The sequence below is a fragment of the Eretmochelys imbricata genome, chromosome 5 (assembly GCF_965152235.1).
Source record: "Eretmochelys imbricata isolate rEreImb1 chromosome 5, rEreImb1.hap1, whole genome shotgun sequence".
Lineage (NCBI taxonomy): Eukaryota > Metazoa > Chordata > Testudines > Cheloniidae > Eretmochelys > Eretmochelys imbricata.
In genome coordinates, this window is record NC_135576.1 from 31,985,789 (window position 1) to 32,013,622 (window position 27,834).

Genomic DNA, 27,834 nt, shown 5'->3' on the forward strand with positions numbered 1-27,834 from the left:
CTGGCTTTTCCAAATTACCACAATTAATAAATACCATTATTACTTTTTCACGATTTTCCATATCTTGTCCGCAACTTTGCCATAATTATTTTTAGATCATCCTGTGATTCAAGTAGGCCCTTATTCATGGATTATTTTATCAGGGGTTAATAATTCCCACTGGATAGTCTACAACTTCACATTTGTTATCCTGATTACAGCAATCAATGCCCAGCAGTGATAAGCTCCACATACTATTTGTGGTTTGCACCAGTGCAGCAACTTTGGTGCAAGGTGATCAGTGGCTGGAACTGGGGCAAATTCCCTAGATACAAAAGTCTTAGAAATTTGTATCTCACTAGTGTCCCTCTTGCTCAGAGCAGGTAAGGATGGAGACAGTGTTTTTGCTTTCTGGGAGGTTTGGGGTGAAACTTAAAATCCTTGTTTTTCTTTCTTTAGGAAATCCTCTTGTAATAGAAATACAAAAAGGACTGGTTTTAGAGACAAGTCAGTTTAGTTTAGCTTGAATACAGCTAGAGTGTTCTCACTTAGACTAGAGTGGACTAACTGGTGAAGAATAATTCACCATGATTCTATTAACTAGCTAGAAGGTAGTATCAAGAAAAGCATCAAACAGATAAAGTTCTAATTATTGGAAGATGTTCCTTACTCATCACCTATAAGTCACATTAGCCTAAGCTACATGCAATCCCTATAATAGTATGACTACATATTTTGGTCTTTATTAGGATTTCATTAACACACTTCAGAAATCTTAATAAAAAATTTGCAAAGAAAATAATTTAACATAGCAATTAGAGTGGTGATTAATCACAGTTAACTCATGCGATTAACTCAAAAAAATTAATCACAATTAATTGCAGTTTTAATCATATTGTTAAACAATAGAATACCAATTGAAATTTATTATATATGTTCTGATGTTTTTCTACATGTTCAAATATATTGATTTCAATTATGACAGAATACAAAGTATACAGTGCTCACTTTATATTATTATTTTTATTACAAATATTTTCACTATAAAAATGATAGACCAAAGAAATAATATTTTAATTCCCTTCATACAAGTACTGTAGTGCAATCTCTTTATTATGAAAGTTCAACTTACAAATGTAGATTTTTTTGTTACATAACTGCACTCAAAACCAAAACAATGTAAACTTTGATCCAACAAGTCCCCTCAGTCCTACTTCTTGTTCAGCCAATTGCTAAGACAAACAAGTTTGTTTACATTTATGGGAGATAATACTGCCCGTTTCTTATTTACAATGTCACCAGAAAGTGAGAAAAGGCATTCACATGGTACTTTTCTAGCTGGCATTGCAAGGTATTTACATCCCAGATGTGCTAAATATTCGTATGCCCCTTCATGCTTTGGCCACCATTCCAGAGGCCATGCTTCCATGCTGATGATACTCGTTAAAAAAAATGTGTTAATTAAATCTGTGACTGAACTCCTTGGGGGAGAAGTGTGTATCTCCTGCTCTGTTTTACCCACATTCTGCCATATGACAGGTTTCAGAGTAGCAGCTGTGTTAGTCTGTATTCGCAAAAAGAAAAGGAGTACTTGTGGTACCTTAGAGACTAACCAATTTATTTGAGCATGAGCTTTCATGAGCTACAGCTCGCTTCATCGGATGCATTCAGTGGAAAATACAGTGGGGAGATTTATATACACAGAGAACATGAAACAATGGGTGATATCATACACACTGTAAGGAGAGTGATCACTTAAGATGAGCTATTACCAGCAGGAGAGTGGGGGGGGAGGTTGTGGGGGGGGGGGGAAGAAAACCTTTTGTAGTGATAATCAAGGTGGGCCATTTCCAGCAGTTAACAGGAACGTCTGAGGAACAGTGGGGGGTGGGGGGAGGGGGAAATAAACATGGGGAAATAGTTTTACTTTGTGTAATGACCCATCCACTCCCAGTCTCTATTCAAGCCTAAGTTAATTGTATCCAGTTTGCAAATTAATTCCAATTCAGCAGTCTCTCATTGGAGTCTGTTTTTGAAGTCTTTATGTTGTAATATTGCGACTTTTAGGTCTGTAATCGAGTGACCAGAGAGATTGAAGTGTTCTCCGACTGGTTTATGAATGTTATAATTCTTGACATCTGATTTGAGTCTATTTATTCTTTTATGTAGAGACTGTCCAGTTTGACCAATGTACATGGCACAAGGGCATTGCTGGCACATGATGGCATATATCACATTGGTAGATGTGCAGGTGAACGAGCCTCTGCTAGTGTGGCTGATGTGATTAGGCCCTATGATGGTGTCCCCTGAATAGGTATGTGGACACAGTTGGCAACGGGCTTTGTTGCAAGGATAGGTTCCTGATTTAGTGGTTCTGTTGTGTGGTGTGTGGTTGCTGGTGAGTATTTGCTTCAGGTTGGGGGGCTGTCTGTAGGCAAGGACTGGCCTGTCTCCCAAGATTTGTGAGAGTGTTGGGTTGCCCTTCAGGATAGGTTGTAGATCCTTGATAATGCGTTGGAGGGGTTTTAGTTGGGGGCTGAAGGTGACGGCTAGTGATGTTCTGTTATTTTCTTTGTTAGGCCTGTCCTGTAGTAGGTGACTTCTGGGAACTCTTCTGGCTCTATCAATCTGTTTCTTCACTTCCGCAGGTGGTATTGTAGTTGTAAGAATGCTTGATAGAGATCTTGTAGGTGTTTGTCTCTGTCTGAGGGGTTGGAGCAAATGCGGTTGTATCGTAGAGCTTGGCTGTAGACGATGGATCGTGTGGTGTAGTCTGGGTGAAAGCTGGAGGCATGTAGGTAGGTAGGAATGGCGGTCAGTAGGTTTCCAGTATAGGGTGGTGTTCATGTGACCATCGCTTATTAGCACCGTAGTGTCCAGGAAGTGGATCTCTTGTGTGGACCGGTCCAGGCTGAGGTTGATGGTGGGGTGGAAATTGTTGAAATCATGGTGGAATTCCTCAAGGGCTTCTTTTCCATGGGTCCAGATGATGAAGATATCATCAATATAGCGCAAATAGAGTAGGGGAATTAGGGGATGAGAGCTGAGGAAGCGTTGTTCTAAGTCAGCCATAAAAATGTTGGCATACTGTGGGGCCATGCGGGTACCCATAGCAGTGCTGCTGATGTTATAGCAGTCTTGGATGATGCTCAGCACACGTTCATTTTAAGAACAAGTTTTTTCATGAAGTTGATAGATTTCCACTCCATACGACTAAATTAGGTGCCTTGCATAATGACAGGTTTCAGAGTGAAACTGCTACTCTGAAACCATTTTAAGAACACTTTCACTGCAGGTTTGACAAAATGAAAAGAAGGTACCAATGTGAGATTTCTAAGGATAGCTACAGCACTCAACCCAAGGTTTAAGAATCTGAAGTGCCTTCCAAAATCTGAGAGGGACGAGGTGTGGAGTATGCTTTCAGAAGTCTTAAAAGAACAACATTCCAATGAGGAAACTATAGAACCCAAACCACCAAAAAAGAAAATCAACCTTCTACAGGTGGCTTCTGTCTCAGATAATGAAAATGAACATGCCTCGGTCTGCACTGCTTTGCACATTTATTGAGCAGAACCGGTTATCAGCCTGAACACGTCCTCTGGAATGGTGGCTGAAGCATGAAGGAACATATGAATGTTTAACATATCTGGCACGTAAATATCTTGCGACGCCAGCTACAACAGTGCCATGCGAACACCTGTTTTCACTCTCAGGTGACAAGTGTAAACAAGAAGCGGGCAGCATGATCTTCTGCAAATGTAAACAAACTTCTCTGGGCGATTGGCTGAACAAGAAGTAAGACTGAGTGGATTTGTAGGTTCTAAGGTTTTACATTGTTTTATTTTTGAATGCAGTTTTGGTTTTGTACATAATTCTACATGTGTAAGTTCAACTTTCATGATAAAGAGATTGCACTCAGTACTTGTATTAGGTGAATTGAAAAATACTATTTATTTTGCTTTTTATACGCCAAATATTTGTAATAAAAATAAATATAAAGTGAGCACTGTACACTTTGTATTCTGTGTTGTAATTTAAATCAATATATTTGAAAATGTAGAAAACATCCACAAATATTTAAATAAATGGTATTCTATTATTAACAGAATGATTAATTCTGTGATTAATCACAATTAATTATTTTAATCGCTTGACAGCCCTAGTAGAAATCAATGGGACTACTCACTAAGTGGCCCAGTTCTGCCACCCTTATTCACTGTTAGGTAGTACCTTCCTGTGCAAGTAGTCCACTTGGGTGAAAGGACTTGGTCAGTGTAAGGGAGACAGAATCAGGCTGTGTAAGGAGCTGCCAGATTAAAGTCTTATTAGACAGCTCTCTTATTCACTGGTCACTCATCATTTCAACGTGCTTCCTTTTGGCCATCTCTTAACACTCCTTCTCTCACACTGATTTTACAGTGGTATAACTCCATTGACTTCATCTGAATTACCTAATTTACACTTGTGTGAACCAGAGAAAAATCTGGCCCACAGGAATGCAAACCTGTTTCATTGACTGACAGAGCTGGACTCAAGGCTATATTAGAAATGACATGCATTGAATATCTCAGGATAGAGACCACTCGACTCTCAAATGATATTGCTTTCATTGTTCTCAGTTGCCCTTGAATCTGAATTCATGTGGAACCTTAAATTATTTGTAAAGCTTTTGTTTTTAAGATTTTGGTTTGACATTGGTATAATGTGCAACATCACTCTGGTTACAGCATATGGTGTTGTGGAGATAGAGGATCATTGTTACAATAAAATTTAGGATATTAGGTCTGTTCACAGTTTCTGAATGTTTTGAAAGATGGGTTTTTTTTTTTTATTTTTTTAGCTCTACAATACTGTCTCCTTAGTTTTACAACAGGTTCCATCTTCAATCAATTTTTATGAATTTGGCTGATCATAAATCCTAATATTGTTATGATGGGCTCAGTTGTCCATAGTGTAACTGCACTAGAGTCAGCAGAGATATTCCAGAGACCAAACTGGCTCATTATCTGGAAATTTAGACTAAGGCACTGAGCTTGGTTCATGATTAATAAACAAAATACAGTATGTTGATACAGACATTTGCACCAGGCTTTCTACTTTATTTGAGTCCAGGTGGTGACATCATGAACCAAATTCATCTCTGTGTTAGCTCCACTGAAGCCGTGGTGTTGCTTTATAGATAAGTTTTTATTCACTTGTGTCTGGTCTATGAAATTTTACTGTGGCTGAACAGGGAAGTCATCAATCATGTTAAGGGACATGATGCTGAAAAAAAGGGTTGGTCAGTGTAGAACAGGACAAATTCTGTACAGCATCATGTCAGCTAACTATTTAAACCCTCACTGTGATTAAACCCCTAGTCTAGCAGGAAGGGGGAACAAGTGGCTTCTCACAGGACTTTAATCACAGTTAGCAGATGCGATCTAAATGTGGTTTATCCTGCTTTGTGCTGAGCACTATCCTGCAGAGCATTGGGAGAAAGGAGAGATGCAGCAGAGATGGCATTGCACTACATAGCAATCTGACACCTGATCAGGAATGGACACTAATGACAAATAGACACAGGCCAAAACCACAGCGTAACCTTTGAAGATACACAAGGGGTCTCTTTATACACTTTGACCAAGCTTGTATAACATATTGTGCCAATAAAGTCTCATTAAATTTTGTCAGTAAAAACAATTGTTGTTAACTGTATTCAGATACAGTAATATCTTGCAGGGTAGCCTACACTCTGCTGAATGACCACATCACTTCAAGCATCACTGAAGTGTTTGGAAGGCCAAATTCTGATATAACCCTTCTTTGTTTAGTGGTGGAGATTATATATAGTATTTCTAGCACTGTATAGTATTTCTATCAACCTAGAACTACTCTGTTGTCTTTGAGCTGTATCTGTTCACTTTTCTCACTAATCTCTGTCCCCTCATTACCACTTTTTCTTGTTTAATGAAATTGGAGCAAGGATAAATATGGACCCCCAGAAAATGTCATTTTTATGGCATTTTTTCTAAATGTATTTACACTTTAAAATACATAATAAAATAAAGATCACATTTATTCCCCTGTGCCTGAAATCAACAATACATGATTAATACAAATTTGCCTAATGAAAATGCACCAAAGCAATTGTGCTCAATAATGAATAATCCATGGTAGCTGATTAGAGCTGGGTGAGGACTGAAACAACAAATTCTATGAATATTCTTTTGAATTTTTAAACAAATTGTCTTCTGTTATGTTCATTCCCATTTATTTATTATGAATTATTCACCTAGCTCTTGGGAGGATGAAGGGTAATTGGTTTTGCAGGCATTGAGTGAGACTTCATCATTCCTTCTGAATTGTGTTATAATGGTTATTTATTTACTTGTATTACAGAAGCACCCAGAGGCTTTGATGTGGACTCCATGGTGGTAGGCACTGTACAACAGAGTAAAAGTCCCTTTCCTGAAGAGGTTACTATCTAAAACAGGATTGTCAAAGAGTGGTGGATAAGGGATGTGATATATACCCTGTGTAATCAGAGATGGGTGACAAATTTAATAGTAGTTCCATAGGGTTGATATATACAAATAAACCCCTACCTTCCCCACCCACATAAATAAGGGGGTGGGATGAGCAGGGAAGTGTAGGGGATGAGTTCATTGGAGCACAGGAATACAAAAAGAAGTAATGACTGAGGGAGAGGGAAGGAAGATGAAATGCTGACAGAACTGGCAGAGAAAAAACAGCTAGAGTCAAAACAGAAGAAAGTAGTCTGACACCACTGCTCCTGCAAGCTTTATTCTCTGCTAGTCCATGGGGCTTGGGGGTACAGGCCCACTTAAGTGTGTCTCCCCTGTTGGACCAGGTTCAGGAGGGATGGGGAATAAGTGGTCTTAGTCACCTCAGGGATGCTGGAACAATTTTTAGTGTGTGTGTGTGTGTGGGGGGGGGGGGGGTTGCTGAGAGCCATTGAACCAAATGGTAAACCCTGTATATATGATGGAAACCACTTCAACCCAGAAGTTGCAGCAGCACTCCTAGTTCCAGCACTTATGCCACCACCCTTCTTCCTGCCAGCCTGCGACCTCAGGAAAACACCTCTGCTGCTGGGGGAGAGCTCCCCAGTGCCCCTGGCTGTGGGAGAGGGGCAGGCCACAAGGGGCCTCTTGCCCCAGCTTGTTGGATCAGCAAGAAGGTCCCCTCTGTTGGTCTAGGGAGAAGGCAGGGCCCTGACTGGACTGCAGTCCCGTCCCCCTTGGCCAGCTCCCCCTTCCCTCTCACAGCTCCTAGGGGTGAGGAGTATGTTTACGCCAGTGGCTGGGTGCACCCCCTGCTGCCATGAGTGTAGGGGGACCTGCTGACGTGCTGGAGCCGAAGTGCCCCAGCCTGGGGCTTTGAAGGGCTGCTGCCCCCTTGCGGATCCTGGTATTTTTCCCCCCTTCCCACCTGAGAAATTGCTTTATAAATATTGTCTCTCTCCCGCCCCCGTACTACCTGGCTTCGTGCCAGCCCGGTAGCTCTAGGTGACGGTTTCCCCCCTCGTGCCCCCGAGGTCCGGTCGGCCGTTAGCCCTGTGCACGACCGACCCGGGCTGGGTCGCGGGACTCTTGCATCGAGCGCCGTGTGGCGCCAGTAACCTCTGCGCCAGAGGGAGCGTCTTGGTGGCGGCGGCTGTCTCTGTTGCACATGCCGTTTGACTGCCAGCCTTGGACCGCGCTGGGCAGCTGCCTCCGCTCCGCCTCTGCTGGGTGCCTTTGCCCTGGGCGGCGCCGGCTGTTTTGACACCCCCAGCTTAACAGCAGCAGCCGGCAGCGGCGGAGCAAAGGACGTGTGGCAGGCGGCGTGTCTGTCTGGGGCTGGGAGCAGCGGCGGCGGCGGCGAGGGGAGGGTCTGCGGCTTGGCGTAGCTGCAGCAGCCGTCTCGGCCTCTCTGGGAGTGATCGTGTGTGCGCGCCTCCAGTCTCCGCCGCTCGCCGAGCTGCTCCTGCCACCGCTGGTGATTGTTGTTGTCGCTCTCTTCTCCCCGGCTCAGACAGCCCAGCACGGCCAGGGGTGGAGGGGCAGGAATGTGAACGGGTTTTGTGGGGGTGGGTGTGTGTGTGTCTCAGTCACCCCCGCCACCACCAGCATCCTCATCAGCTGGATCTATTGTCAGGAAAGGAGGAAATTGCAGTCAAGCAGAAGCAGCAGCAACATCTGGGCTGTCACATCTGGGCATGCAACATCGGCTTCCTCCTCCTCTTCTTCCTTCACCCGAGTGGATCACTTTGGGGGTGGAAATACTTCTGCAGTCAAGCCAGAGGTTCCATCTTATAACTGAATATTGAAACTGGAAGAGAGGGGGGTGGGCTGGGGATAAAGGCTGCTTCCCCCCCCCCCTTTGGGATTTATTTCATGGGGATGTGTTCAAGACAAGAGAGGATTCAGAAGGATATTGACGTTGTGATTCAAAAGTGCAAGGCGGAGAAGGACTGCCTGTTTACAGGTGAGTTTTCCGGCTGGGCTCCAGGTTACCAGCTGCCACTCTCTTCCCCTCCCTCTCTGCCTGCTTCAGACGTTTCCCCAGCGCGACATGTTTGGTTGGGGTTCCCTTGTCCCATTTCTGCTGTCATTTTGCAACAGTTACAGTGACGATCGCTGACCCTTAAGTCTTCGTGTGTATGTGTGTGAAATAGGTCTCCTTCCTTTCCTTCCCCCCCCCCCCAACACACTGGCAAGAGAAGGCAGAACAGGTACTGTATGAGAAAACAGATACAGAAGTGGAATGTATCTAAGCACAGGGAGGAATGCAATACACACAGAGAGAGCAATTTATCTGTTCTTAGCATCTGCTACCACGACAGTCCTCAGATCAGAGGGAGCCCCTCAGCCCACGGTCGTTTTTAATGCAAGACTTTCGGTTTGGAGCCGAGTTGTTTTGCGCAGTTGGCGGTGGTGGTAGAATACAGCCCGCTTTGTAGCTGCTCAGGTTAGGTCGTTGCCATTTGGGGCTGCTTAGCTCTTGCTGTAGGGGAAATTAGATTTTTTTTTTTTTGGTCATCTAGTTCCCTAAATGCATTGATCCAGAGCTGGAATATTAGCAGTCATAAATGAGTCCTTTCTGTGCAAAGCCTTGGTGTTTGCTTGTTGCTTTATGGTGTTCACTATTTACAGTATTTGATTTGCCAGAGCTGCCTGGCTTGTTGCTGCCTGTTGCCTTCACTGACAATGGAAATTCCAGCCGTTGCCATAGCACCAGGGCACTTGTTGCAAAGGGGAGGGGGGGTTCCCTGCTGGCTGCAGGGTGCTCTGATGGATGTTAACCCCCCTACCAGTAGCAGAATGAGGGCGGGTGAGACTTCAGCTATTTTAGACAAAACCAAAGAACTAGAAATGATCACTGATAATAATGCAATTCTTTGTATTTTAGATTTCAGGTACTCAGACTCCACCTTCACCTTCACCTACATTGGAGGCGCCAAAAGGTACTTCTCTGTAATAATGAGTTACTTCATTTCCCATTCACTGGCTAGTGTCTCTTTTTTTCTTAATTGTTGAATAGTAATTTCTTTTTCTTTTGCAATGAAAGCAAATGATTAACATCCAGTGGGACATAATTAACTAGAGAGAGAGTGTTGGGTCTGAGCAGGTGATCTATGAGGTGATCCCATTCATCAGAGACCTATTCATCAGAGTTTTCCCTCTGTGTAATTTGTGTGTCTTGATATTCAGTCTACAAAGATAAGTAAAATTAGTGCCTGGTGCAAATGGTATAGAAAAACAAAAACCATTGAATGCAAGACGTTTAAAAAAACTGACTATAAGAACTAATAAAGAAGAATAGGCCAAATTTTACTCTTACACCAGAGTAACACAGAGAGACCAGAATTTGATGCTAATAGATGCAAATCATTTTGCAATAGAACAAATTAACAGTATAGAGGAATTAAATGAAAATGTCAATAAAGTTTATGATGCAGATAATCATTTAAACAACCAAATATAAATCTAAATATTGCTTGTAAGCACACTTTAGTATATTCACAAATTAGGGTGTATATGTTAAATGGATACTCATTTTTATTATTTGCATAGGGGGTTGCAATTTATATCACTTCTTCAGTTGCATTTCATTGCTTGTGTTATATCATTAGCCTGGATTCTGCATACCTGTCTGTTTTCAAAGTAACTCAGTTTTTAAAAAAATTTCCTGTTGGTGAATGGATTTTTTCCCAGCTGTTTGTTTAGTTTGTGAATTGCTATTGTATTTGTGTTCATATTAAGCCAAATAATAAAGTATAGCTAGGTTTAGTAGAATTTATTTTTTAAAAATAATTCTGATATAATCAATATTTATTTTTAAGCATTTTCCATTTTTATTGATTTTAAATTTTCACAGTTGTAGGAAATTATGGGGGGAGTGTAAAACAGTAATTATTTAATGCTAGTAGATATTGAGATTCAGATTACAATATCACATGTCAAAATATACAAAGTAAATATTTTTAAATCAAACTAATAAATTTTCAAGCACAATTTTACTTACTTTGCCTATAGAGAGAGAGAGTTCAGTTATTAACTATGGGAATATTTTTCATGGGTTTGTGTGTGTATGGTGAAATTGACATTCACTGACATTTACTTATAAAACTGTAATCCTAATCCAAGACTAAATATAGTTTATCAGGTTTAAAAAGAAGTCTCTTGATTTAGATAGCTTCAACAGTTCACTATCTTTGGTGCTTACTTTTTTCAGGCCACCTCAGTTTAAAAGGGAATGGATCATTAGGAGTTATAGGCCTCTATCCTGCGAGATGAACTTTGCAGGTGGATACCTACATCTGAACAGGGCGCTGTTGACACCAGTGGGTTCTGTGCAGTTTCATGGATCCACCTGCCCAGGTCAGCTTGTAGGATCAGGACCATAACTGGTAAATGGGTTTGCAGTTTGTTCAAAAAATATTTTTGTCACATTAATGACCTCCACATGCTCCTACTGAAGGGGGTGGCAAAACTTCCTGTTATTAAGGGGACTATTATCCTGTGCCTAATGGTTTAGAATTAGAGATATTCTCAGGTTGCTTAAGGCCCAGATAAAGGGGTTTTAAAATTTTCTTTTGCTTTAAACAAAGTTTTTATAAGATGTAATATGAGCATGAAATTATTATTCTTTAATTAAAGGATACAGTCGTTCAGATTTAAACATTCCCATGCAGTGTTTGCAAGCCAAATGTTTCAGCATGGAACCGGGAAGTGAAACAGACTGCTGTTTCCATTGTCCAAACTGAGTGCAGTAAAAATGTATCAAAGCGTAACTAGTGGAAAGTAAGCTGCATTGTTAAAAAAATGCTTTCACTTTTACTAATCAGATCTGGAATTTAGAACACATAGTGGAGTCTTACTGGACGGGCCACTGAGAACCAGTTTCAGGATCTGGAAAATTCAAATTGAATTTAAAATCTCATGTTATGCCTTGAGAAGATGATACAAATAGGTTTCCATAGTGCATGTTCAAATTTTACATTCCTTCTGACATTTAAAGGACACTTAAAAATAATCAATAGCTTAAAATAAGGGATTCATACTGACTTCTCATCTTTCCTGTGGGTTTTTCCCCCCCAATCTTTCAGAATATCCATAGTACACAGAGGTGCACTGGCAGCTGAGTTTTCTGTTTGCTTTCTTTTTGTATAAAGTGCAAAGCATTAAGGGCCAAATTCTGATTCCCATGCCAAAGCTGAGTAAACGAGTTTCATGCAGGGAAACGATGCATGGCTGCAGAGGATGTAATACTTCCACATGTAACCCAAAGCCAGAGCTCAAATCAGCTGTGCAGCCACTAATGCAGACTCTGTAGAGGGCTGTAATAGTGGCCTTCTGTGTATTCCCTACTTGGGAGTGTATCCCCTCCAAGTTAAAACTGGGTTTATTGGGCATTCCCCTCCCTGAGCTTGGCCACCAACCCCATCCCTGTCCACAGTACAGCAGCTATAGGTTCCCTGCCACCCACTGGCAATTCTTCTGTGGTTTGAGTACTGTTGGCAGGAATTGCCCCTAAATGACAAACTTTATTAGCTCATGGTACATAGCAGCTTGTAGAATAAGTATCAGGTGATACTCCTGATATTATCACCTCAGATACTTGCAATTGTCTGATTTTATATCTTTTGTGCTGGCACCGCTGCATGGTTTCAAGAAATGGGACAAGGGATGTACTCTGGGCTTTTTTACTGAGAAATAAATTTTAATGGCTAAGTGATGGATCAGTTGGTAAGGAAGATTACAAGATGCTATCTGTAGCCACATTTTGCAGTTCTATCCTTTAGTGCTTTATGTCCCTTAGCTATTTTTTTAGCGAGCCCTGGAAACTCAAAGCTAGTGCACAGTATGGTTTTACTTTGTCTACAGTGCAAGAGCAAAATACATGAAACAAGAAAATATGTTTTATGTCTGATGCTAAGTAGAGTATTTTTTGTTTAACTGATTGATGACCTTTTTCTAGGACTGCTCACCCTTATGTAAAGGCTGGCCTATAAAATCATCAGGTTAAACGGACCTAGGGATTTCTTCTGCATATCATTTGTGTCCATTAGGCATATTAAGTCTACTTACTAGTGGTCTTAACTTCTGCACTCAGAGCCAGATTCTCAGCTGCTATAAATCAATGTAATTCCACAAAAGTTAGTGTACATTGCTTCATTGCTAGCTGAAGTTCTGGACCTTGGTTTTCTTTTCTTTTTTTTTTTTTTTAAACTGTTCTAAGGTTCATATTTGTGAGTTTTTTCTACTTAGGGAGAGATTTTCCCAATTTAACTGCATTGTACCCTTTCTTCTTGGACTTGCACTGCCCCATCACATGTTACTAGTTCTCAGTGTGCTGCTGGAAAGAGCCAGGAGGCACACTACCTATCTCAGGTCCTCGTCCTGATACCACTTACACTGCTTTTACACTGATTTCAGTTGAGTTATTTTTAATTCTCACTTGTGTGCAAGTACAGAATCAGGCCCTGTGGGCATGATCTTTCTATCATTCTACATACAGAGCAATTCCAGCATATGTCTCTGTAAACTATATTGAGCTGCTATATTATTTATACCAGTGGTTCTCAACCAGGGATACACAGAGGTCTTCCAGGGGGTACATAAACGTATCTAGATATTTGCCTAGTTTTGCAACAGGCTATATAAAAAGCTCTAGCAAAGTCAGTAAAAACTAAAATTTCATACAGACAATGACTTATTTATACTGCTCTATATAATATACACTGAAATGAAAGCACAATATTTATATTCAAATTGATTTATTTTATAATTATATGGTAAATGAGGAAGTAAGCAATTTTTCAGTAATAGTGTGCTGTGACACTTTTGTGTTAAGCAAGGAGTTTTTAAGTGAGGTGAAACTTGGGGGTACACAAGACAAATCAGACTCCTGAAAGGGGTACAGGAGTCTGGAAAGGTTAAGAGCCACTGATTTACACAATATGAGACTAGTTTTAGGCTAGGCATAAATATGACTACAGTGGACTGGCCAGCCATTTGAATGAATTCTCTTGAAAAGTTACAGGAGGGGGAAAACATTTCTTTAAGAACAAACATATTTCTATTGCATGGATTATCATAAATAATCCTTTCCCTGTGAAGCACGAACAATCATTTTGGTCTCTGCTTGGGCAACACTTCATTTTTCTAAAATGAACTGTGTTCACATCACATTTCTAAAGTATTAGTTTTTTTGACAGTCCTGGGGTGCTTGCCGATTTGAAATCCTGTGTGACAAAGTTCCTCCTCTGCCTCGATGGGTCCTGCGCTTATTGGTGGATTTTGTTTGCCTCAGAGGTTCACAGCAGCCCTCAGTTTGGCCACTCTCATGGCTCAAATCTGCCGTTCACTCAGTTAGCCTCATCACTGGCCAGGATGGGGGAAAGGATGAAGAACAATCTCTGCAGTCTCTGCTGATCCACCTAGTGGATCGGGGAACAGGCCAGAGACCTTCCCCACTGGTGGAACCCACAGTCCCGGTCAAATCCTCTGGTATCAAGTATGGAGTTGGGGGGATAGGAGGAACCCGGGTCCACCCTCTACTCCGGGTTCCGGCCCAGGGCCCTGTGGATTGCAGCTGTCTGCAGTGGCTCCTGTAACAGCTGCGTGACAGCTACAACTCCCTGGGCTACTTCTCCATGGCCTCCTCCCAACACCTTCTTTATTTCTCACTACAGGACCTTCCTCCTGATGTCTGATAATACTTGTCCTTCTCAGTCTTCCAGTAGTATACCTTCTCACTCTCAGCTTCTTGCGCCTCTTGCTCCCAGCCCCTCACACGCACACCACAACTGAAGTGAGCTCCTTTTTAAACCCAGGTTCCCTGAGTAGCCTGCCGGGCTTAATTGATTCTAGCAGCTTCTTGATTGGCTGCAGGTGTTCTAATCAGCCTGTCTGCCTTAATTGTTTCCAGAAAGTTTGTGATTGTTCTGGAACCTTCCCTGTTACCTTACGCAGGGAAAAGGGACCTACTTAACCTGGGGCTAAAATCCTGGGGCTAATATATCTGCCTTCTGTGGAGAAAAGAAGAAGGGGAGATCTGCCATCAATGAGGTGGTAACTAGGGAATATACCATCAACATTCACAAACGGATCCATGGAGTGGGATTCAAGAAACGCGCCTCCCGTGCTCTCAAGGAGATCTGTAAATTTGCAATGAAGGAGATGGGTACTCCTGATGTATGCATTGACACCAGATTGAACTGGGCCAAAGGGATAAGGAATGTTCCCTACTGCATCCGTGTACATTTATCCAGAAACGCAGTGAGGATGAAGATTCATCCAAGAAACTATACACACTGGTTACCTACGTACCAGTCACCACTTTCAAAAGTCTACAGACCGTCAATGTAGATGAAAACTAAACAAATTTTCAATACAAAAGTGACCAAAAAAAAAAAAAAGTCACTCTCCTGTAGCCATCTGGCCTGACTCTGTCACACATGTAATTAGAAATTTATTAGTGAAACCCATCTTTGTTGTATAATGTGGTCACTAAGTATGAAGCACATTATATGAAAATTTAATCGTTTTTAATTTTATTTTTAGAAAGCGATAGGCAAATTGGGAGATATTTCTCACAGAGAGACATGTTCCTTCAGGTGCTGTGACTGAGCAAGATTTACCCATATTTAACTGCTGCTGGCAGAATATCAGAAACATCTGGATACTTTCTTTATTCTTTAGGGTTTGTACTGCAAGAACTAACAAGGATGTTAAAATGATAACACATTGAGAATCTTGGTTTTTTAGAATCCCTTCTTATTTCTGCTGTCCTACAAACTGACTCCTTTTGTGGCACATTGCTTCTTCCAAAACTCAGCAGACTGAACAGAAGTGCTGACCTATCACCTTAGTAATGAAGCCACATAATGAATGCCCTAATGTTGTTTTCAGGTTATAGATATAATTTGACTTAGTTTGCAAGAAAAGAATGCCTGGTTGTCCTGAGAGAATATAATTCTTTTTTTCCTGATAAACAAGATGATCAAGTCAAGTGCTCTTCACTCATGTATGTGCATAACTCCCATTGGCAGTGAGGGACTGTGACAATGAAGACTGTGCATGAGAAGAACAGATCTTTTACGGAGGCATTTTTTTTTAAAGAAACAAGACAAGGCCTAGGAGAACTAAACACATAGATTAATTTTGTCCACAAAATTCTCCCTTCCAGTCTGCCTGGCAGCTCTTTGACTCTGATGTTCTGTCCTTCCTACATGAGCAGAATGATGATAACAATGGCAGTTTCATGCATTCAGGTAAAGCTGAATTTCTGTATGGAATTGATCTAAGACGATTGCTCAGTTCTGAGAGGAGAATTTTCCTCTGTAGTCTTCCTTAAAGTTATGGTAAAATGTAAAGATTTATTGTCTTTTTTTTTTAAGTTTTGTCTCTGATTTTTATATAATTATAGGTTTTTCCATGGTGCTTGTTACTGTGATATGAAAGCACCTCACTTAAACTATTGAATTAATTCCTACCTCAGTGAGGCATAGAAATATCTTCATCCCCATTGTGGCACATAAAGGGTAAGTGACTTCCCCAAGGTCACACAGGAAGTCTGTGGCAGAGCTAGGTACAGAACCTAGATGACTGAAGTTCCAGTGTAGGGTGTTAGCCACAAAACTTCTCATTTGAGCAACCTGAGGATAAGTGGATGTGATTAATTTTTTTTTTTTTTTTTTGCTTTAATGGGGTACTGACAGGAATTTTAGGTCTATCTACATGGCTTCTTAAGTTAATTTATTAGAGCTCTACAGAGGATGGAAATTCTGTTTCATGAAGGATTTTAGGATTTTGAAGTTTGGCTTTGTTCCAAATCGTAATGAAAACCAAGCATTTCTAAATTCTCTCTGAAGGGAAATTTTGTTATGTTTGTTTTTGATTGATCAAAAAGTTTTGTTTTTATTTTGACTTTTGTATTATAATATATAATACACAAAATAAAAAAAATCCAAAACAAAAAATGAAAAGTTGAAATGTTTCGTTCAAAAAATGTCAAAATGAGACCTTTCCATATTGTTGGAACTTGCTTCCTGATTTTCTTCTTAAACAAAATTCTGGAAAAATCTACCTGATTTCATGGTGATTCAATTTTGATAGAATATGGTTCCATTCAAGTTTCTCTGACCAGCTCTAGAATTTACCTTGCCATAATTTTAGCCAATGCATTGCAACAGAGATTTTGGTCACCAGTGCTACCATGGCAATTCTACTCTTTTTTTAAGCCGCGTTATCAGTGAGGAGAGCTATCAAAAAATATTGTACAATACTGCTGAAGGTCTTGTGACAAGGTAGAAAGGTGGTCCTCAAGCCTCTGCTCATGAGGAGTTATGACTCAAACCCCTGCTTGTCACATGTGTGGTTGAGGGTGGGGATATAAAAGTAAAGGGGAAAGGGCAGAGGTGGTGACTGCCTAGATGGAGTGGTGTCATTTCCCCTCCCAGCTAGCTTAGAAGCTGAAAAATTGGAACCCACTCTTCTGAGTGTTTTTGTTGGGAGTCCTCTGTTTATGAATCCATAAAAGAATGTCCTGAGGCCAGGGAGTGAATCTACTGTTGGTGAGAACATGCTTCCTTGTGGTGATTCTTCCCATCATCCTATGGGTTCTAAGGGCAGTACTTCAAGTATATACTTGTTTCCACAAAACCAATACATTCCACAGATGCACAGCTTTGTGCTCATGTTCCACTTTTTGTTCCAAAATACCCAGTAAGTTGTATATACCCTCTTTGTTTTAATTTTCCTACAGAAGCATGGATTAGCATTTTTGGTGGGAGAATATATTCCTGGAACACTGTAGATAAACCTGCAATATGAGACGGCTGTCTGCATAGGCTAGTTAGATAAAACAGTTATGGGCCACAGACTGGTATTGATTTTTATTTTCATGCAAAACTTGCAAAGACTTCAGGGGGAATTCTGTACAAGGAGTAGTGGCAGGACATGGCCCCATGACCATATTCCATTAAAAACAGTTTTGCATAAGGGTTTTAACTAGAGTTTATTTCAGCTTTAAAATCTCTCTTTAAAGCAGAGAGTGTGCGTCCTCCTGCTAATAATACCTGACAGCATTATTAATCTGTATTTATTACTAATTACTATTAATGATTGGATATTCGGGGCATTCTTTTAATGCATCCAGCTATTAATTAAACACTTCTCCATAATACTCATTGGTAGAAAATTAAATACAAATGTTAAGGGATCAGGGAAAGTAAGAATTCAGCTTTACTCAGCTAATGTTACTCACATTTCCTTTCTGATATTCAGTTTTTCTTTCTAGAAGGTTCTTATTTCTTTTTGATGGCTTTCTTTCCTTGCTGTTAGAAACTCATTAATGTTTGAAATAAATTGGATCATCATCACTACCTGTTGTAAAAAATAATCTGTTTTAGAAGAATTATGGTGTCCATCATGGTCCTATGGAGGTCAGTGGATGTTTTGATGCTGCAAAGTGCTGTGTTCCTCTAGCAGGGTGCTCAGACCAAAATATTCAGATTTGGGTGCCTAATTTTAGGCACATAAACTTGTATTTCTAAATATGTGATCTGATTTTCAGAGGTGATAAACACCCATAATTGCCACTAAAGTCAATGTTACTGTGTGGTTGTTCAGCACGTTTGAAAATGAGACCATTTATTTAGGTGCCTAAATATGGACTTGGGTGCATACATTTAGGCACCAAAATTAGAACATTCTATCTAAGCATGCAGCTTGGAAAAGTGATTAAATATACATGCAAAAATATTTTCAGCAACTTCTTTGTGTGCTTTCGTCATATTTTAACACATCAGGTGCCTAAAAATAGACCTCTGGGCCATCATTGTTAAAGAGTTAATATGATAAGACAAACAAATTTAAAAGCCAAGTTCACTGTGACAAAATTTATTTAGATCACTTTTGTCTGTAAAGTGAGCAATACCATAGCTGATTTTTACCCTTAGACCATAGTAATGTGCAGTGGTTTTCAGTGTTCACAAATAAAGACTTCTAGATACTTGTCAGTAGGCATATACATATATATATGCCTACTAACAGGTATATGTAATACACAATAGTTTAGTTTTGGATTAGTTACTGTAAAATAACATAAAGTGGTTTGGATTTGAATAATTCTCATAGGTTTTTGTGTGAGAACCTAATAATTTAAAATCAAAATAACTTTCTTAATTTATATGCTGTAAGCAAAGTAAATCTTAAATTACAGAAGGAGTTCAGTTCACGTATAATTTATAAAAAGAAATTATTGTATTGTGAATAAATCTAGAAAGTTTCCATGATATAATTTTGCCTTAGCATTAAAAAAAATCATGGCTAAGTGTGTAACTATCGAGAATGAATTAACATTATTTCAGCAAGAACATCTTAATTATTTGCTTCTAACTATTAAGGATTTTTACATCAATTTTCATTGAACTCACACATGCTGGCCTCTGTCTTCATGAGAAGGAGCCCATAATCAGCATGTTCCCTTATTCAGGAAAACACACACTGAAGGCTGATGGCATCTAAAAGTGGATCGATTAGTTAAAAGTCACTCTTAAAGATAAACTCAGAGACTGTTACAGTAGTGGGTAAAGATCACAGTGTATGTGACTCTACGTAGGGTAGGTAGAATCCATCTGCTTACCCTATGGATAGGACCCTACCAAATTCACGGGTCCATTTTGGTCATTTCACGGGCGTACGATTTAAAAAAATCTAAAATTTCATGATTACAGCTATTTAAATCTGAAATTTCAGAGTGTTGTAATTGTAGGGATTCTGACCCAAAAAGGAGTTGTGGGGCGGTCACAAGGTTATTGTAGGGGAGATTGCAGTACTGCTACCCTTCTGCGTTGCTGCTGGTGCTGCCTTCAAACCTGGACAGCTGGAGAGTGGCAGCTGCTGGCCAGGAGCACAGAGGTAAGGATGGCATGGTATAGTATTGCCACCTGTACTTCTGCGCTGATGCCTGCAGAGCTGGGCCCTCAGTCAGCAGTCACCACTCTCTGGCTGCCCAGCTCTGAAGGCAGCAGCTCAGAAGTAAGGGTGGCATGGTATGGTATTGCCATCCTTACTTTTGTGCTGCTGCTGGCAGGGCGCTGACTTCAGAGCTGGGCGCTTGGCCAACAGCCATCGCTCTCCGGCCGCTCAGCTCTGAAGGCAGCACAAAAGTAAAGGTGGCAATACTGCAACCCCCTAAAACAACCTTGTGACCTCCCTGCAACTCCCTTTTGGGTCAGGCCCCCCCAATTTGAGAAAGGCTTGTCTCCGCTGTGAAATCTGTATAGTATATGGTTAAAGCGCACAAAAGACCAGATTTCATGGGGGGAGACCAGATTTCACGGACCGTGATGCATTTTTCATGGCCGTAAATTTGGTAGGGCACTATCTGTAGAGCCCCCAGTGCAATCAAACAACTAAGAGACAGATTGTGTCCAGCCTTTATGCAAGAGAACAAGGGTGGGGAAGAAGAGTATCCCTCCTCCGCCACTGCACCGTTGTGTAGGAGCTGGGCACAGTCATCTTTATGAGTTGGATTCTCAATCGAAAGACTCACATTAACTTTATTGGGCTTTGCATTAGGCACTATACTCCCTGAGCACATGGACAGCATAACATCAGTCCTGCTTTCGGTGCTATATGTCCCAGTGGGAGCGATCTATGGCCTTGCCCTCGTCCACGCCAGCTACCACGTCCACGTCCGACTGGTTTATGCCAGCAATGCCCCTCTGCCATGTACATTGGTCAAACTGGACAGTCTCTACGTAAAAGAGTAAATGGACACAAATCAGATGTCAAGAATTATAACATTCATAAACCAGTCGGAGAACACTTCAATCTCTCTGGTCACGCGATTACAGACATGAAAGTCGCTATTTTACAACAAAAAAACTTCAAATCCAGACTCCGGCGAGAAACTGCTGAATTGGAATTCATTTGCAAATTGGATACAATTAACTTAGGCTTGAATAGAGACTGGGAGTGGCGAAGTCATTATGCAAGGTAGCCTATTTCCCCTTGTTTTTTCCTACCCCCCCCCCAAGACGTTCTTGTTAAACCCTGGATTTGTGCTGGAAATGGCCCACCTTGATTATCATACACAATGTAAGGAGAGTGGTCACTTTGAATAAGCTATTACCAGCAGGAGAGTGAGTTTGTGTGGGGGGGGGGGAAGGAGGGGGGTGAGAAAACCTGGATTTGTGCTGGAAATGGCCCACCTTGATTATAATACACATTGTAAGGAGAGTGATCACTTTAGATAAGCTATTACCAGTTTGAGAGTGAGTTTGTGTTGGGGGGGTGGGGGTGAGAAAACCTGGATTTGTGCTGGAAATGGCCCAACTTGATTATCATACACATTGTAAGCAAAGTGATCACTTCAGATAAGCTATTACCAGCAGGAGAGTGGGGTGGGAGGAGGTATTTTTTCATGCTTTTTGGGTGTATATAATAAGATCGTCTACACTTTCCACAGTATGCATCCGATGAAGTGAGCTGTAGCTCACAAAAGCTTATGCTCAAATAAATTGGTTAGTCTCTAAGGTGCCACAAGTACTCCTGTTCTTAAAAGAAGAATTTTAATTGAAGAAAAAGTAAAAGAATCACCACTGTAAAATCAGGATGGTAAATACCTTACAGGGTAATCAGATTCAAAACCTAGAGAATCCCTCTAGGCAAACCTTAAGTTACAAAAAGACACAAAAACAGGAATATACATTCCATTCAGCACAATTTATTTTATCAGCCATTTAAACAAAACAGACTCTAACGCATATCTAACTAGATTATTAGCTTATTAGCCCTTTACAGGAGTTCTGACCTGCATTCCTGCTCTGGTCCCAGCAAAAGCAACACACAGACAGAGAGAACCCTTTGTTTCCCCCCAGCCCCTCCAGCTTTGAAAGTATCTTGTCTCCTCATTGGTCGTTTTGGTCAGGTGCCAGCGAGGTTATCTTTAGCTTCTTAACCCTTTACAGGTGAAAGGGTTTTTTCCTCTGGTCAGGAGGGATTTAAAGGTGGTTAACCTTCCCTTTATATTTATGACACCACCCTCCCACAAGACCCCTGGAGACAGTTCCTGCATGATCCCCTATGGTGGGTGGTGGCTTAAAGTAGCAATGGGGCCGTCACTATTCAGGGCCAAATTCTAAGTCTGTTAGACAGTTTTTGAGGCAGACTTCCATTGTGCTTTCTCAGAACTTGCCTTGATTATAGAACTGGAAAAGAAAAAAACAAGCAAACCTTCCGGCTTTCACCCTGAATAGTAGAAGCATTGATCAAACCTAAACCATAGGCATGCCTTATATGTAATGAAATGTAGCATTGCAGAAAGAAGACCCTCAAGTGGTAGATAATTAAAGAAATAAGTTCTACTCCATCAGTATAACAGTCTAAGCATTCAACAGCATTTGATCAAATATGATCTAGGATGCAATCTTGAAGTCTTGGTTTCTTAAATGTTACAAATGGTGATTTCATTTTCTGTTCACAGATAGGAATTTCTAATTTATGGATAGTTCTAGAAAATTACAATTTTGCATTAACTGTTTTTTTCCACCTAATATGGCATTTATGGCAGACAACATTTGCTTTCAAGTAGAAAAGATGGCCTAAAGGATAGAGATGGCATTCCAAGTCATGGACTTTTCTGCAAATGATAGAATGTTTTCTTTCTTTCTTTTGCTCTTGTTCATGCTTCCTCTTTCTTTTCCCACCATCTTCAGTGTTGATAAATTCATCTTGGATCAGGCCTCTCAACCATCCATGCTCAGTGAAGATATGAAATTAATTGCGAATGCTTTTGTGTCAGATTAGGAGCTGGAATTTATGGAGGATGTGTTTAAAAACCTTGAATGATTCTTATGTCATAAAAACACATACTGAGGGAAAACTCCTGATCTCAGTTACACTAACGTAAATCTGAAATAACACCATTGATGTGAGTAGATCTACCCTGGGTTTACAGCAGGATAAGTGAGAGTTTCATTTGGACCTGAATGTTTCAGTGAATCAACATGCAGTTGATTTTTCACACTAGGGGAGCTATGAAGTACAGCATTCTATTTTATTACTGCTGTCTTTGAAGACATGCTCATTTTGGAGTACTTTCTTAAATGGTGAGAGACCTGCAATTTAAGAATGAAAGCTTTCTTTCATGCATTCTTATCAAGTATCTGCCAATGCAGAGGGTAACGGTAGAATGCCAATTGTCAAAGCTGTACTTTTTTTTCTGAATCTTTTTGAGCCTTGGTATCTAGGTACCAGATTGTCACTGAAGCCATTCTTAAGAACATAATTTGTTAGGCCATATGAAAAATCCTTCATATGTCATTCGTATTGAATCAGCATTCAGTGTTAACCAAAACAGCGTCATAGCATTTTACAGGTGAAATCATTAATTGAGAATAAAAATGACCAATTTTTAATATAGAACAATCTGTGAACATGCATAAAAGGGCTTATATTGACTTAATTGGCAATACTGTGAGCTCTGGTCATCTCAGAGTGTGTTAGTTCCAGGGTGTGGAAATACCATAAAAGATCACATCTCTAACCTTGCGTGGATATAAAATTTGGATCCACGTCCATCTGCGATCTGAAAACATGGTCCACAGATATCCGCATCTGCAGAGATTGGCAGATATAAAGCGGATATCCACAGATTTTCATGACTCTACACATTATTTTAGACCCATAAAGAGCTCTCTGAGGCAAACAAGCCCATGAAATCCATAAACACAAATACTGAGATAATTGATAATCTGTGATGGCTGCAGTCTACAAGGGAAGGGTCATTCTCTCCAGGACAAGTCCTCCAGAATTTACTAATTATTTAAACCAATAAGATTTTATAGAGATTTAATGAGGTGCTATATTTATACCATGCTATAGCATTTTATACTTAGGAGGCTCATTTGTCTTTCAGGATGGTGGAATTTTGCAATGTGGTTTACATGTCCAAAGAGGATCTTTTATAGGTCCAATATGTGAGTTGAATGGGGAGAAGAGAGAGATTGGGCAAGTTTTTAGGACAATAGGAGGAATATTCTGAAGAAGGAAATTACTCCAGAGGTTACGATGCCAATAGGAGTTTCAAATGAGCTCAGTATGTGGTGTCAAACTTCCAAATTAGGGAGTCAAAAGAATCAGCTAGCCAAAGGGACTTATTCTATCCTTTTGCAGACCTACTTCCACACATCTCATAGTTTTGCAAATGTCTGAATGACACAAGAGCAGTATACTATTTGGTCTATTACCCTGGCTTTCTAAATGCGCATTTTCCAGAGTTAAATAGTGATGGGGTCTGTGGGACAAACTGCTTCTATTAAACTACCAGTTAGTCTCTTGTTTGATTTATATTATCCCTCTTGTTTTGGATATTTGGGCACCGTATTGTGTCCATGTATTAAACTTCAATATATAGATATTGTAAAAAATACCACTGTGTAAAGAGTTACCATTTATTCAGGCATGAGAAAACATACATTGATCCAACAATTCAGCCAAAATCTGCCTTTGTCAAGGACAACAAACACACATGTTGAGCATAAATACTTTTGGCAGCTAGCACCATCTGGCTTCAAGGCACAAATGGATGAGTGGAAAGCCTCAGTATCATACTGAGCTAATAAGGATTAGGCACTTGCTGTATAGGAAGAGAATAGGAGTCACAGTTACATTAGTCAGGATAAAAATTACAAAAGCTATTGATCCTTCTGCCGTAGGGCATAAGCTGATCATAAGCGGGGGTCAATTAGGAGTTTTCACCCACTCCCCCAGAATTAGTATTGCATAATCATAGAATCATAGACTGTCAGGGTTGGAAGGGACCTCAGGAGGTCATCTCGTCCAATCCCCTGCTCAAAGCAGGACCAGTCCCCAACTAAATCATCCCAGCCAGGGTTTTGTAAAGCCTGACCTTAAAAACCTCAAAGGAAGGAGATTCCACCACTTCCTTAGGTAACGTATTCCAGTGCTTCACCACTCTCCTAGTGAAAAAGTTTTTCCTAATATCCAACCTAAACCTCTCCCACTGCAATTTGAGACCATTACTCCTTGTTCTGTCATCTGCTACCACTGAGAACAGTCTAGATCCATCCTCTTTGGAACCCCCTTTCAGGTAGTTGAAAGCAGCTATCCAATCCCCCCTCATTCTTCCCTTCTGCAGACTAAATAATCCCAGTTCCCTCAGCCTCTCCTCATAAGTCATGTGTTCCAGTCCCCTAATCATTTTTGTTGCCCTCCGCTGGACGCTTTCCAATTTTTTCACATCCTTCTTGTAGTGTGGGGCCCAAAACTCCAGATGAGGCCTCTGTTCCCCTCTATTCGCAGTGTCCGGGGCAGCCTGGAGGGTTAGCAGGGGGGCCTGGCGCCAGCAGCAGCAAGCAACCTAGCCCCAGACTGCTCCGTCCTACCAGCTCCTAGTTTCGCTCGGGGGAGGGGGTGGAAGCTGGAAAGAGGCGGGGCGGGGGCTTAGGGGAAAGGGTGGAATGGGGGCGGAAAGAGGTGGGGTGGAGGTGGAGCTGGGGCTGGAAGAGGTGGGGTGGGAGCTTGGTGGAAAGGGAGGAGTGGGGGCGTAGCAGGGGTGGGAGGAGGCAGAGTGGGGCAGGCTGGGGCTGGGTTGCTCACTGCTGTTGGCACCAGACCCCCGTTATCCTCCCTCCCACTCTCTTGGATCCTGCTTCCCCCTGAAGCGCGGAGCCCCCCAAAGCGTGGGGGTGTGGCCAGTTGCCCCGGTCCATCCTATGGACGGGACGGCTCTGCTTGGACCTGTTCTGGACACTACCAAAAATTATACAAACCTGGCGCCCATGTCTATATCTATTGTGTGTTGCTAATTTATTATGTAAAACTAGCTCAGTTCAATTATTTATAGAGAATATTTCATGTTTCTTAACAGCGTGAGCATTCTGGACTAAATTCAGTCAAGGTACATACCAGCTTTTGCCAGTATAAACTTCCTGAATATTGGTGGAGCACGGGCACCATGGGCCCATATAATTTGCCGCCTTTGGATGTAGATGAGATATTCATCAACTATCTCCAAATTATATTTATATCCAGAGATATTTAAAAGCCTGAGAGATTTTATATAACAGAGGGTACTCAGACTCCTAATCCGATAGTTCACACGTTCACTAATACACATCATTCTGTTTCTGATGTCTAATATATGTGTGGCTTTCTCTTTATAATGTTGAAATATTTGCAATTGGAGTCTGGGTACCTGCCTGCTTTAGGCAATGATAAACATTTCTGACTAGAGTGAAATATCGCTAAGATTTCTATAGTGCCTAAATAAAAATGATGGAAGATGTTTTAAAATTAATTTCCAGTTTTTAATCTTTTTTGTGTGTGCAAAATATAGCAATACTTCACAACTAGTTTGTTATCTTAAACTGATAAAGGTTGTATGGTTTTACACATCAGAGAAAAATCCTGAAATAAAACAACAAAGCAACAACAAGGCTTGTTTTTTATGTAATTCCCCATTCCTCTACTTGTGTATAAGTTGAACACTCTCACCTTCTTCCCAGTCTTTCTGTAAAATGCATTCTTCTCTCAGAATCTTTAGTGATGATCCACCAGTTACCATATATTAACTGTATTATTGTGTTATTTATTAAGCACTGAAAACAACGTAATAATGTAACTATCATAGAGTATCAGGGTTGGAAGGGACCTTAGGAGGTCATCTAGTCCAGTCCCGTGCTCAAAGCAGGACCAGTCCCCAATTTTTACCCCAGATCTCTAAATGGCTCCCTCAAGGGTTGAACTCACAACCCTGGGTTTAGCAGGCCCATTGTCAAACCACTGAGGTATGCCTCCTCCCAAGGGATAGGATAAGGATCAGGATCAGTATATGCTGTAAATGAGTAGCCACATGATGCTGTTAACCTTAACTCTGAATTTCCTGAGTTTGTAATGCTTGTGTTGGAGATAATTACAACATCCCTTTAATGTTTTTACCCTTAGTATAAATGATATGTTCTCGATCTGAAATCCATTTCAGAGTAGTTTTATCTGGGGATTTAATTGATGGGTTAATCTCTCTCTCTCTCTCTCTCTCTCTCTCTCTCTTATTTGATGGAAATGGTTTTTCTGTCACTACTGTGACCAGAGATAAATCCATTGAAGTTGATGGAGTTTCACTGATGTAAAAGCAGGGTAAGTGAGAGGAAAATCAGACTTGCTGAGTCTACCTGAGGGTACCATCTTTGATGAGGAAGATTTTGAACTGAGATATATGATCTTTCTTGGCAAGGAGAGTGAATCCAGCATGAATAGTGTATTTCCCTGGTAACTGCCACTCTCCTACAAGCTTCCGGTAGTGGGTATGTGGGTCAGAGACTGGCATCTTACTGTTACCAGATGGGCATCATTTTAATCAGTATTTTCCAGTGGTGTCAGTAAAACATGATACTGGCTGATGGAACCAACAAACATGTCTCTTGCTGAGCCTCACTGACAAATGCAACAGCTTTGCTGAACCACACAATTGCATACATTCTGCTACAATTAATAACTTCTATCCCAAAGTTTTAAGAAACATTATGACCAGAAAACAATTGTAATGTGGCCAGCAGAGTGACAACAGAAGCAGTAGAGAGAGTGCTGAGCTCTGAGGCTATGGTGTTTGGAAGTAACTGAGGGAAGTGGGACCACAGCTCCTTGTATAGTCTCCCACTGAATTTTCACGGCTTTCCAAGTTTCAGGTTGAGAATGGCTAAGACCCAGATTCTCAAAGGTATTTAGGTGGCTAATTCCCATGAAAATCAATGAAAGTTAGCTGCCCAAATACCTGGGAGGTTCTGGGCCTACGTTCCTAAGAATAGAAAGCCTTGCAGAGAATGTTTGAAGAAGAACAGTTCTTTTGTATTGTGAGTCAGAGCAGATCAAACCCCACAGCAATTGGCTAATAGACTCAAACCTGCAATAAGTAGGATCACCTCAAGCAGTGTCAAACATCTAAGTTGATTTTGGAAAAGCCATACCAGCCTTCTCATTGATGCTTCTTCCTTTTGTTCTTCCTGTGTTATTGTTTTTTCGTTTTTGTTTTAAAGCACTGTGTATATTCATAATGCTCCACAAATGGTAAAAATATTTTTGCATTATCTCTGATCAACATATTTGTGTACAATTATGTAAACATATATGCAAATTGGTTTTGCCTCTCAGACTCCTGGTAAGTTGCCACAGCGGCCACCAGTGCTGCAAAGGTTGGGCACCATTGCTCCAGGGAGCGTTAATATGTGACTGAACATGTTAGAATCATGCCACTGGAAAAGGTTCACTGTTTCCTTTCGTTATTGTTGGTGTAGCATTAATAACTCGTTGAAAAGAAAAATAGAGGAAGTGG

At 40.8% G+C, this 27,834-nt stretch overlaps 1 protein-coding gene and 1 pseudogene across 1 annotated transcript in view; both read left to right on the top strand.

The window, feature by feature from the left end:
• The first annotated feature begins 7,982 nt into the window (after positions 1–7,982).
• PARP8 (poly(ADP-ribose) polymerase family member 8) overlaps positions 7,983–27,834 on the top strand; it is a 162,556-nt gene continuing 142,704 nt past the window's right edge. Inside the window, exons 1-2 of the mRNA XM_077816268.1 lie at positions 7,983–8,451; positions 9,376–9,430. Of these exons, the coding sequence (XP_077672394.1) occupies positions 8,361–8,451; positions 9,376–9,430 (146 nt within the window). The 5' untranslated portion in view covers positions 7,983–8,360. The remainder of the gene's footprint in view (positions 8,452–9,375; positions 9,431–27,834) is intronic.
• LOC144264921 (large ribosomal subunit protein eL31 pseudogene) lies at positions 14,490–14,851 on the top strand (annotated as a pseudogene).